This window comes from Lactuca sativa, chromosome 1, assembly GCF_002870075.4.
Source record: "Lactuca sativa cultivar Salinas chromosome 1, Lsat_Salinas_v11, whole genome shotgun sequence".
NCBI lineage: Eukaryota > Viridiplantae > Streptophyta > Magnoliopsida > Asterales > Asteraceae > Lactuca > Lactuca sativa.
In genome coordinates this window covers 151,477,399-151,489,424 of record NC_056623.2, presented here as the reverse complement: position 1 = coordinate 151,489,424, position 12,026 = coordinate 151,477,399, and the positions used below count along the sequence as shown (strand labels likewise).

Genomic DNA, 12,026 nt, shown 5'->3' with positions numbered 1-12,026 from the left:
ATGTTTTTTTAACCATATGGTCCAATTAATGCTACTTCTAACATTCCTATTAGAAAACCAAAGAAAAGAATGAGTAACAATCCTTTCAAAATATTATTTCTCTTCACTTTAGATGATTGGAATTTACTATAATTCCAAAGCATCCAAATGGTAGTCAAAACGATCACCTCCAAAGTCTTCCTTTTCATAGCGGCCATGCTAACTGTATCAACGAGCATGAAAACTCCGTCACAAAATGAATTTCCTTTAAGTTTGTCAGGTTGTAAAACACATGTTAGCAAAAAATAATGTTGTATTTAAACTTATATCCAATTGAAATAACTTTCCATTGGGCCATCTATTCAAATAAGATACAACTAGAAAAAACTAATGGACCCTTAACATCTTCTCTATTCTAATAAATGAATAGTTTTAATCTTCTTTTGCTAAGTGTCACTCTAATACAACTCCTCATTAATACTATGTCGTGTGTAATGCAGATATATTTGGCAACTCATTTCAAAGTTCAAATTTACATTTTCTAATTATATGTTAAATTTGAAGTTATAATAACTTTAAAATTTTGATATATCTCTTAATTAATAATTTATTTAAAATGATTTATTTAAAATAATTGATTAATAATTATAAAATTTTATTATAGAAGTTTAATTAATAAACTAGTTTGTGTATAAAATTTGAATTTAGTACGGTACTATTATTAGTCGAATTGTTCCTTAACTTCATTAATCAATATTAATTCTTGATCACAAAAGATCTTTAAACCGCTGGGTTGTGTTTGGCGACGAGCCTACGAGGGATCAATAAATATGAAAAAGCGAATTGGGCTAATAGAACAATCCACGTTAAGGAGCTTCAGCCCAGATTACATGGATTTTAGCTTCAGCCCATGACGCCATTGTGTTACAACTCATACGAAAAAAACAAGAATAAAAGCATCGTCCCCATTCCAGAACGCCGTTTGACGCCACTTACTCAGACGCCGGTGCGACGGTGCCCCTCGACGTTAAGGGCAAAGGTTTCGAAGTTTTGAGGGGCAGCGTCGCCATCGATATCAAGGACGCCCCTTCACAACGTCATAACGTCTGAAAACCAAGGGGACACGTTTGAAGGATTAAAACCTAGAATCCAAAGCTATATGAGTCTATGTATAAAAGCAAGTTTTCTAATGGGTTTTTACCAGAAAATTTCATGCAAGAATCACAGAAGTTCTGGTTTTTTATTTTATTTTATACTGGGGTGTTTATGATAATAGGAACGGGAGTTTTTTATTCAAATTGATTAAAAGCCAAAAGAAGACCCTGATACCACATGTTTAATTTCAGAAATCTATTCATCCCAATCACTTTTCTAATCAATTTAAACGCCACGAATCCATTTCAGTGACAAAGAGCGTACTTGGATTATCAATCTGCTTCACAAATGAAGCCACTGATTCCATCATGATGTCCAAATTGATAGAAGATTGCTAGAAAATTATTGGTATCCTCATGGATTTGTTTCTGTGAGTGATAAAAAAAGTTCTGTGATTATGTTTCATATAAAAGGAAACCGGTTTGCCCATATAAATACTTACAGTTACAGTTACAGTTACTTCCATCAAGTAACTTCCACCACGTAACAAGTTATATAAGGTGGGTCACGTTGCCATAATTTCCGTCATTTTCCTAAATATAGCAATATCAAAATAATTATTGCATAAATGGTCTTGAGGCTACATTTTAGTGAAATATTAATAATTTTTTTTTTCTAAAAAGTCTATAAAGATGTCTTCCTTGTTTCACAGTTTTTGACATTTTTAGTTAAATAAAGCAACATTTGGTTTTCAAAGTGTTTGGTCCAATTAGGTTTTTTTGCAAATGATTTTTTAATACACGTACGTACGTAAAACCAATGTTAGAACTTAGAAATATGATAATTTTTCGTGTAAATGACTTTATGACGTAAAGAGTTATTAGCACATACGTTAATGCCCTAACAGAGCCGATTCAGACCTTGTTACAGGAGCAAAAGTATTTTGAGAGTAGTTTGTTGAGAGTTCCATGGAGTGAACGTGATCTCATTCACATAATCTGATAGAGACGAGGGTAGATGGGTCAATTTGTATGATATGAAAGAAGATGAATGAAATAAAAACAGGGGCAAGGCGTTTGAATGAAAAAGTTGGTTTCTGAGGGAATATTGTGAGGAGTATATATTAGTTAATGTTGAACATAACATCAGTTTATTAACACAAAAATGTGTCCGCTGATCAGTGTTCACTACAAGAAAATTTCGATTTAACTACGGAAAAATTTCGTAGCAAAATGATGTAATTCCGTAGCTAAACCTAAATAATTACGAAAGTTGCTACAGAATTTGCCAATGAGATTCCATATTAAGATTTCTTGTAGCAAAATGTTTAACTACGAAATTATAGTTCCGTAGCAATTTTGCTATGGTCGTTGCTACAACGTTTATCCGTAGCATTTCAACTACAACGCACTTCCATCACAATTCTGTAACAATGAATTGTTTAGCAAATTCTGTATCTATTTTGTTCCATAACAAATTCCTTAGCCATTTGGTCCATAGCAAATTTCGTAGCTAATTGTTATGTAGCAAATTTCGTAGCCATTTGGTCCGTAGCAAATTCCGTAGTCATTTGGTCCATAGCGAATTCCGTAGCTAATTGTTCTGTAGCAAATTCCGTAGCCATTTGGTCCATAGCAAATTCCGTAACTAATTGTTCCGTAGCAAATTTCGTAACTAATTGTTCCGTAGTAAATTCCGTAGCCATTCGTTCCGTAACAAATTCCGTAGCCATTCATTCCGTAACATATTTCGTAACAACTTTTTTGTAGTCAATTCCATAACAATCGTTCCATACCATTTTTTCTATAAAATTCGGTTATTTAATTTGACTTATTATATCAATTTACAAAAATACAATTAATATAAAACCAAAAATAACAAAGTATTTCTATAGAAACTAAAAGAAATATCCAATACATCAAAAGATTCATATTTCAAAATCAAAAGTCGCTACAAATTTAACGTAAAACATTATTCGATACATAATATTCTATCATCGATTAATAAAATTTTTGACATGTTCACTCAGTGTGTTAATGACATTCATTGCTTGTGCGAGTTGTTGTTCAAACTTAGCTTGAACATCTACATTTTTCTGCTGAAACTCCACATTCTTTTTCTGAGCATCCTCATATTTTTGCTGAACATCCTCATATTTTTGTTGAATATCCTCATATTGTTCGCGTTGCGTCTCAACTAATTTCTTCAAATTCTCAATCTCGACTTTTGTCTCGGCATTATTATCCTCGTACTGTTCGCGATGCATTTCAGAAGATCCTTTACTAGAACGAATGCGCTTTCCATATGAGCCAAATCCATATAATCTCTTTTTTCGATCGTGTCCCCCAACAACATCATAAAATAGTTTGTCTTCATCAATTTCCTCTCCTATTGCTTCCAACCGATCACATCGTTCCATAAAATCATCCTATAATTTTATAATTGTGTTGAGATAAAACTTATACAAAAAAATCAAAATAAAACTTACAAGAAATTATTAAAAATAAAACGTACATGAATTTTTTTAGCTTTGTCAACTAAAAAAGTCACTCCATCGTGATTCTTAGTGTGTGTATACAAGAATAGTTCATGGTGTGCCGGATCATGTCCCCAAAGCTTCTTCTACATATATACAAAAAAATCAATATTAAAGTAGATTGCTATTTTACATTTAGGCTTAGATATTTAAAAATGAAAAAATAGCAACTTACTTTTAGGCTAAACCCATTTAAAAATCGAAATGGAACTAGATTGCTATGATACAAAAGTAAATGAAAGTAGATTGCTATTTTTTGCATTTAGGCTCCACTCTTGAAAAATGAAAAATAAAATAACATACAACTAAATGAAAGTACATTGCTATTTTATGTATTTATGCTTAGTCCTTATAAAAATCTAAATGAAAGTAGATTGCTATAATATAAAATTAAATGAGTACTTACTAAATTAGAAGCAATCTTGGAATGAGAAGTCGATCCACCGGTATGCGTAGAAAGGGCTTGTCCATCAGCTACACCTCTACGCCTATTTTTTTTGTTTTGTTCTGATTTCTTTTTGAAGTCTTCAGTATTCCATCTTGCAGTCCAGGATGTCCACACTTCTGATGTTATATTAACAGGTTTTTTTTATAGTCGACTTTTTCCATTTTGAGCTTATATTGTAGATATATTGTCTATATCTTTCCTTTGCCTTATTTTCCCAACAAGCTTGGACTAATTGAGTTTTTGCATCATCCTAATGACACTTTTTCTACAATACAAAATATAAAGATGAGATTTTTAGTTAATGAGTACCTAATAATTGCATAAATGAGATACATACATGAAACTTGTCCCAATAAAGGAGTTTTGTCTCGTCACTTAAAGCTGCCCAGCTATACCCGTTTAAATCAACTCTTTCACCAAAGGATTCATAGATAATGGAAGAACATAGGCCTGAAGAAAATAACCTACAAAAGAAAAAATCAACCCCATTGTAAAATTCATGAAGCTCAATGTTGATAAAAATGTAAGAATTTTAACTTACTCCTTATCTTGCACTCCAATATATAGACGCCCATCCAGTCCTGTAGATCCAAGTAAATACCCTTGATGTTGAACGCCAACATTTTCCTCAACCGATTCACTACAATTTGTTGTGGATCTAGGTACAGATGATGTAGTAGATGCAGGTGTAGATGATTGGATAGATGTAGATACAAATGATTGGGTAGATGATGTAGGTAAGGATGACTGGTTGGATGATGTAGGTATGGATGATGCATGTGTTGATGATGTGGCACCAACATGTGAAGCAAATGTTGGGGCAGATACAATACCAATAGATGATAATGTGGTACGGGATGATGATGACAACAATACTGGTGTAGATAATGGGGCATATTTTGCATCATCTGTGCGTTTGTTTATGAAACGTACACTTGTATGTTGCTTTCGTTTCAAATGTGTCTCTTAATAAGAATTGTGACATATTCCCTGAAATTTTAAATAATTAGGAAGTTATAAATCTGTTAGATCACAAATATTATAGAAATACCTTACTAAAAATTTAAGCATACTACTTTTTACTTTAAAATACCAATGTACTTTTGTTTGCTTATTTATTTTAGCATTCTACTTTTTTACTTTGAAAAAAATACAAAAACTAAAAGTATAATGCAAATACTTTAATGAACGTAGATTGCTATTTTTGCATTTAAAAATGAAAAAAATAACAACTTACAATGTCATAGTAAGTATAAAAGATAAAGCACAAAACTTAAACATGATGGTTTTGTTATCACCTGGATTGGATTGGATTGGACTGGAGTGGATTGGAACCTGGAGCAAAGAAAAAGTTGAAACAGTTCATGCCTTTAATTAATATTTATACATAAAGTGATACCGAAATAGCTCATTTTGAGAATTCACTTTGGAATGATTTCTATGGTTGCACAAAAACTACAATTAAAACAAACTAATGACTACAATGATATATTCAGATTTACAGTTACATCCGTGGGACATAGATTTACCAATCTAGGGTACTTTAGAGCTTCACTACCACCTTAGAGGTCACTAGGTCATGGTTGCTACTTTTATGTGTCTGTGTTTTAATTTAGGAGTTCTATAATAGCAACTTTAATTGTACTTTATACCTTAATTTCTTCTAGGAATAATACAATATGGTTTGTTTACTTGACTGCTTTTTATTTAACATTGTTGGACACTGATTTTTTTATCAACTTCACCTTAACAGGAAAGAGCTCAGATCCAACAGTGGACTCCAAAATGAGAGCTGAGTCTCCTTATCTTCATCTAAGTAAAAAGTGCAACATTACATTTTACAAACAAAGAATATGCCATCTAGTAAAGTAACATCAAATTAAACAGCACAATGAATGCACATCACATTATAGGACCTTATGAATGTCCCATCTTGTATTCTATTTATTCTCAAGTCTTGACTTGATCAATCAAATACATTCTTTTCAAGAGTCATCTTTTTCATCAACTAACAAGGTCATATTATACATGTATAGAATGCACAATGTATTATTATAGGATAGGAAAACATCTTCATGAGTTGTTAAACATTGGAATTTGGAGGGCTTGGTATAAGCATTGGAGTAAATTACAAGATTCTGATGCTTAAGGTAAAAAAGAAAATATGAGTGAGGTGTTTGTAATGTGATGTACCACACAAAAGCATAGTTACTGCATAATCTAGTTTTCATCACCAAGTTATCTTAATTCTATCATCAGTAGACCACAACAGAATGTAGTTTTTGTCTCTAGTTTTGATCAATAAACTCATCATAAAATGTATGCTTATTTTCTACATAAAGTCATATGACATTTAACCATTTGGTTGACAAAATCCTTTTAAAAGAGCAGTAGAGGTGTATATATGTTAAGTGTGTATGAGAGTGTGATACAGTGTTCTGTAATGCGTAATGAACAATAATTTTAGTTCTGAAACAAAATTCATTGGAAGATTTAGAAGTTCTGAAACAAAATCATGACCGGCTAAGTTCACAGAAGAGTGGAGAAGGAGAAACCGAGGAAGGGATTTAGGGAGGATCAAGGATAGTACCTGCACAGGGTCAATGAGAAAGATGACCGGAAGAAGCAGCAATCGACGGCGACGACCAGACAGCGACGATGTGCGAAGAAGAAAGATTCAATGGAGAGATCGAGAAAAATAGAGCAAAAAAGAAGAGAGAAAAATGTTACCTCTGATTTAGCATCAAATTTAGGGAGGTCGAGGTAGGCAAAAGAGAGGTAGGGATGGAGCAGGCGGCGAACAACAAAGCTCCGATCGATAATGGCGTAATAAGTGATCTGAGGAATGAGGAATACGATCGATATGATCCGATTACCTCTGATTTAGGGAAGAAGATATGATCCAATTATTTGACCCATTTTTCCCTTAATGATCGGTTGATGACTTGATGGGTCCTCTCCTAAGAAATCAAATTTACCAAATAAAATCTTTAAATTAACAGAAAAAATTATTATATTTTGGTGTATTTAATCTGAATATTTGATTATTTTTTTTAAATGTCAGGTGGAATTTCGCTCTTTGTTTTCATCTACCTGTGTATACGCACGAGTCGTGTTCTCCCTGCACGAGTCGTGTTCTCCCTGAACTATCAATTACGTGAGTATATTTATATAATTTTGATCGTGGTAAATAAATAAAATATATAAATAATATCATTCTGATCGTGGTAAATGAAAATTTATATTAAAATTCTAAGATTTGAAGATGTTTGACAAATGCAGAAAGTCAAAGTCAACGTGGTCTTGACTGATAGAGGATCAAATAAGCTAAGATGTTAAAATATTAATTGGATTATTTTATAATTTTTTTATACTTTTCTCGATAATTATAAAATTGGATGGACAATTAGAAGCAATTGGAATTTTAGGGTAAAATTACAATTTTACCCTTGTCTTGTGGCAGCCAGATCCATTGATTATATTAGATTGTGCATAGAAAACACAACTTCACGACGGGTAGGCATTTTTGCAGATTTTAAATTGCTTTTGTTTCAATAGCTTCCTACTAGTGACAATTTAATATATAATATTCAGTTGTTCAAACAATATAACATACTAATATATAATAACATCTAATTGATTTTTCCTTTACAAATATTTTAAGAATATGTTGATCTTCTTAGTCACATTATCGTAAATGCATGTGGCATTTTCAATCGATGAGTTCTTTTTATAGATCATATATATTATAGATCATATATGTCACAAAATTTGAATATATACCATCATATAGCAAACTAACAGTTAGAATATTAATAACATTGTCATTTTTCATCCATTCTTTAAAACCATCATATAGCAAACATTTATAGTTTAGTTAACTAAAAGTAGATATTTACATGTAAACGAACGGAGTTGAATTCAATTCCATTCTCCTTACAAACTCTTCTAACCAAACACGTGACACGTTTCAATTTCTTCAAATTTCAATTCCTTTGACCGATTTCATTCCTTTGACGGATTGCATTCCTTTGACACATTTCAAAACCTGTAAATATATACTTTTAGTTAATGATAGCAAACATTTACAGTTTAGTTACTACAAACACTAATTTCATGTTGTGTTGAATCAAAAGGGCATTTACGTCTTTTGTTCCACCTTTTTATAGTTGGACAATATTAATCAACCAACAACACTGGTGAAAATGATCATTATTCATTCGGTCATTTTACCAATACAATATAACTTTGGTCCATGCCTTTTAGAGAATTTACAGAAATGACCCATGTGCTTATAAAAGTTACATAAATGGTCCCTGCATAATAGTGACTTTACAGATATTCTCCCTCCGATAATTATATGTAACCCATAATTTGGAACAAAACCAAACTTGTATAAGTGATATTTTGCCTCATCAACTGCTTTATATGCTTTGTTATTGCATTTTGTGCATGGGCATTTAATTTTATCTCCATCCATATAACTTTGCTTAGTAGAAGCAAACTCGATGAATGTTTTCACACCATTAATGAAAACATGAGAGACATGACCACGATCATCAAGTCGTTCATACATCCAATATCTATTTCTATTGCTCATTTTATTACTGCACACAAGTATCAAAAACTAGGTGTAATCAGGGAATAATAAAAGATTAGGAAACAAACATACTAACCTTACTTCTTGAAATGAAAATATTAATCTAAGAAAATAACATGCAAGTATTTAACTCCATATCCTCGTCAAGATAGAACAACCTACTCTCCAAAAAGTGTGTAATATAGCACCCTACTTTCAATTTTTTTTCTATTAAACATCCTAATTTTAAGTTCTTTTCCTATAATACATCATACTTTGAAAAATTGTCAGTTATGCCCTTTGCTCTAAATATAGAATATCTATACAAGTTACTTGTTGCTGCCCTTAAGAGATTAGCTATTACAGACAACTTCATTTGATCATCATTTGTACTATAAACAAATATTTAAAAACATAAAGATTACAAATATATGTCATTAGTCATATCCAAGCAAAAACCATGTAAAAGCAAGAAAGATATCAATAATAACAACACCATTGAATCTTCTTAAAATAACTATATGTTTCACAAGGGTAAAGTAGTTGCAAGAATCTACAATACGAAAAAATAACAATAATAATAATTAATTGTCGTTTCAAAGACGATGAATTTAATTGTTCGCTCCTAAATTCATCCCATGATGTTGGCTTCAGTCATAAGGCCTTTTATTGCGGTAGAGACTTTTATGTTTTGAAAAGTAAGAATAATAAAGTTGGCTATAAATTTGTGTCTATTACCAAATTTGGCCCAGAGTATGCCATTCAGGATTTTACTTTTCATGGAGAATTTTAAAGTAAGCCCACAAATTTGGTGATTTTAACCTATATCTTTTACCAAATTTGTGTCTATTGAGGATTTTTGTTGTACATATCACTCTTTCAGTACTTTAATCCACATTTTTTTATTAAAGAAAATTAAAACTGAATGTTATGCTATATCTACTAACAGCATAATAAACACTTGTCAAATTTGTATTTTGATAAGTATGGACTTCAAAATGATTAATGTGGGAGCCGAACTAGCCTTGGGGGCATGGTTTTATCACATTGACAAAATGATCCTGCTTTCTATAAATTAACATAAAAATATTCCTTCTTTGTTTATTGCGTGTATAAATTAACAGAGAAGTCAATCATGGAGACTTCGTTTCTTAACAGAATAGTGCTTTAGCTGTGGAATTTTCTTCCTAATTAGCATGAAAGAACAGAATAGTGATACAAGTAATACCAATGAAATCGTTTAGGGCTTGGGGCAGTACTTGAAATCGGAATGTTGTGAGCAGCGACGACGTGGCTAAGCAACGGGCGACAGCGGCAGCAGGTTGAGAGAGAGAGGAAGAGATCCGATCTTGACCATTGTCCGGCGATGGATTTGAACTCAACAAAAATACCCCTAATTTGTGAGGAAGTAAATTGGGGTTATTGAATTTACTAATTTGCCCCTGATGAAACATTATGGAAACAAACTCAAACATTATTGCAAAAAACTTTATGCGGCAATTACTTGACCATTTTTTTAACTAAAAAGTCAAAATAAAACATTTTAATTCTTTTTTTTAGAACAGCTAGTACAATAGAGGGTAAATAAATTTTGATTTAGAGGTAATAATTTTCAAAGTCGGAATAATATTATTATAAGAAAATTAGCAAATGTATGTCATCGAAATCTAAAAATTGAAGCTAAAATATTTATAATGTAAAAATTATATTATAATTAAAATTTCAAAACAATTAAAAATAATACTTTATTTTTGTTGTTGAGTTTCAAAAATAATTGTGCATTTTTAATATATCTTTTCAAAAATCTTCTATATTTTGCTACGGAAACATATTCCGTAACTATTTCACTACGAATTTTCCGTAGCCAAATACCTATGGATTTTGATTTCGTAGATATTTTGCAAATTCACCTTTTTTGTAACAGATTCCATAATAGATTAGCTACAAAATTTTATTTTGTAGCAAATTTCCTAACAAAATAGCTACGGATCCTAATTCCATAGCTAACTTGCTACGGATTTTTATTTTGTAGCCATTTATGTAGCCAACTAGCTACATACATGGATTTTGTAACAAGTTTCATAGAGAACTAGCTACAACCAAAAAACTTGTAGCATTATTTCTAGTAAACTAGCTACTAATTTTAATTCCGTAGCAACTATTCAAGATTTAGCTACGGAATGCAATTACGTAGCCATTTCCGTAGCAAATTAGTTACAACCAACCATTTTGTAACATATTCCGTATTAAAGTAACTATGAATTTAGATTCTGTAACAACTTTACGTAGCTATTTAAGATTTAGCTACGTAATGCAATTCCGTAACCATTTATGTAGCAAAATAGCTACGACAAGTCGTTCCGTGGCATATTCGGTAGTAAAATAGCAACGGATTTTGATTCCATAGTAACTTTCCGTAGCTATTTAGCATTTTTCTTGTAGTGGTTGTGCAAAAGGCTTGTGTTTTGGCGAATAAGATGTATATGTATACATATAATACATCCAACCTAGTATTGAATAAATTTTGAACATGCATGTCTTCAAGATCCAACTCTCCAGGACAAGAAAACACCAAAATCAAAAGCACCTTCATTGGCATTACATTAGAAAACATAAAACAAACCTCAATGAAGACTACTTAGAATTGTTGAGCTGTAGAGATGAGGAAAGGTCAGATGAGCCAAATTGTATGTCTATTGAGCCAAATTGTGCTTGTTTATATATGTTATGAGAAAAGGGTTTTTTGGATAAAAGTATCTTACGGGTCATCCTCAAGTACGTCAGACTTCCTTTGGGCCAAAGCTTTGATGTACACTCACTCATCTAATGAAAAGAAATAGATTAAAGATTTGACAATGATTGCAGAAAACTAAAAACATGAATTAAAATACTATCGGATTTAGATAAAAAGTATTACATAAAAATGACATCTACCTTCAAAGCACAAAATTTTCCAATCTATGTAACAAGTTGATCCTCAATATCCTTGTCCTAATGCACAATTCGCCATTTGCTTCCTGTTGTAGTCTGAAATCCAGTGAGATGTTGACCAATGATGTAATTCCATGACTTGTAACAATCGAACACATCTTTTTTTTTCCTTCTTCTTCTCCATCATACACATAATCACCCCATGCCCCTTGCTTCCATCTGTAATCCAATTTAGCATGTAATACATCTGCCACATACAACCAACACATTAATTATATATACATACATATTCACAGAAACACATATAATAAAATACACCTAACCTCGATTTCAGATTCCTCTGATGCTATACCCAAAACATCAATCCTCATGCTAGAAGAATTAGAGAAGTCTAGGTTAGTCAAGCCCAAACAATGTAATACCTTTTCCTCGACAGCTGCCATTGGTTGCATTTTTAC

General features: G+C 31.7%; 1 protein-coding gene and 2 long non-coding RNA genes across 3 annotated transcripts; all 3 read right to left on the bottom strand.

Moving 5' to 3' along the window:
* Positions 1-2,937: 2,937 nt before the first annotated feature.
* LOC111915978 (uncharacterized) lies at positions 2,938-4,195 on the bottom strand. The gene is made up of 3 exons (XM_023911612.3): positions 4,017-4,195; positions 3,589-3,696; positions 2,938-3,502 (listed from the first exon to the last, which is right to left on the bottom strand). Exon 3 carries the CDS (start codon positions 3,491-3,493, stop codon positions 3,068-3,070), a length of 426 nt encoding a protein of 141 aa, XP_023767380.1. The 5' UTR covers positions 3,494-3,502; positions 3,589-3,696; positions 4,017-4,195; the 3' UTR covers positions 2,938-3,067.
* A 2,395-nt stretch (positions 4,196-6,590) lies between these two features.
* Positions 6,591-7,009, bottom strand: LOC128126429 (uncharacterized). Its single transcript, XR_008224351.1, has 2 exons — positions 6,789-7,009; positions 6,591-6,648 (listed from the first exon to the last, which is right to left on the bottom strand). It is a non-coding gene; the product is annotated as an uncharacterized LOC128126429 (long non-coding RNA).
* An 853-nt stretch (positions 7,010-7,862) lies between these two features.
* On the bottom strand, positions 7,863-10,000 carry LOC128129931 (uncharacterized). Its single transcript, XR_008227860.1, has 2 exons — positions 9,866-10,000; positions 7,863-8,106 (listed from the first exon to the last, which is right to left on the bottom strand). It is a non-coding gene; the product is annotated as an uncharacterized LOC128129931 (long non-coding RNA).
* Positions 10,001-12,026: the final 2,026 nt, after the last annotated feature.

Bases quoted from the DNA above. Each gene is read 5' to 3' on its own strand.
- LOC111915978 (XM_023911612.3), bottom strand. From the start codon at position 3,493: ATGGAACGATGTGATCGGTTGGAAGCAATAGGAGAGGAAATTGATGAA.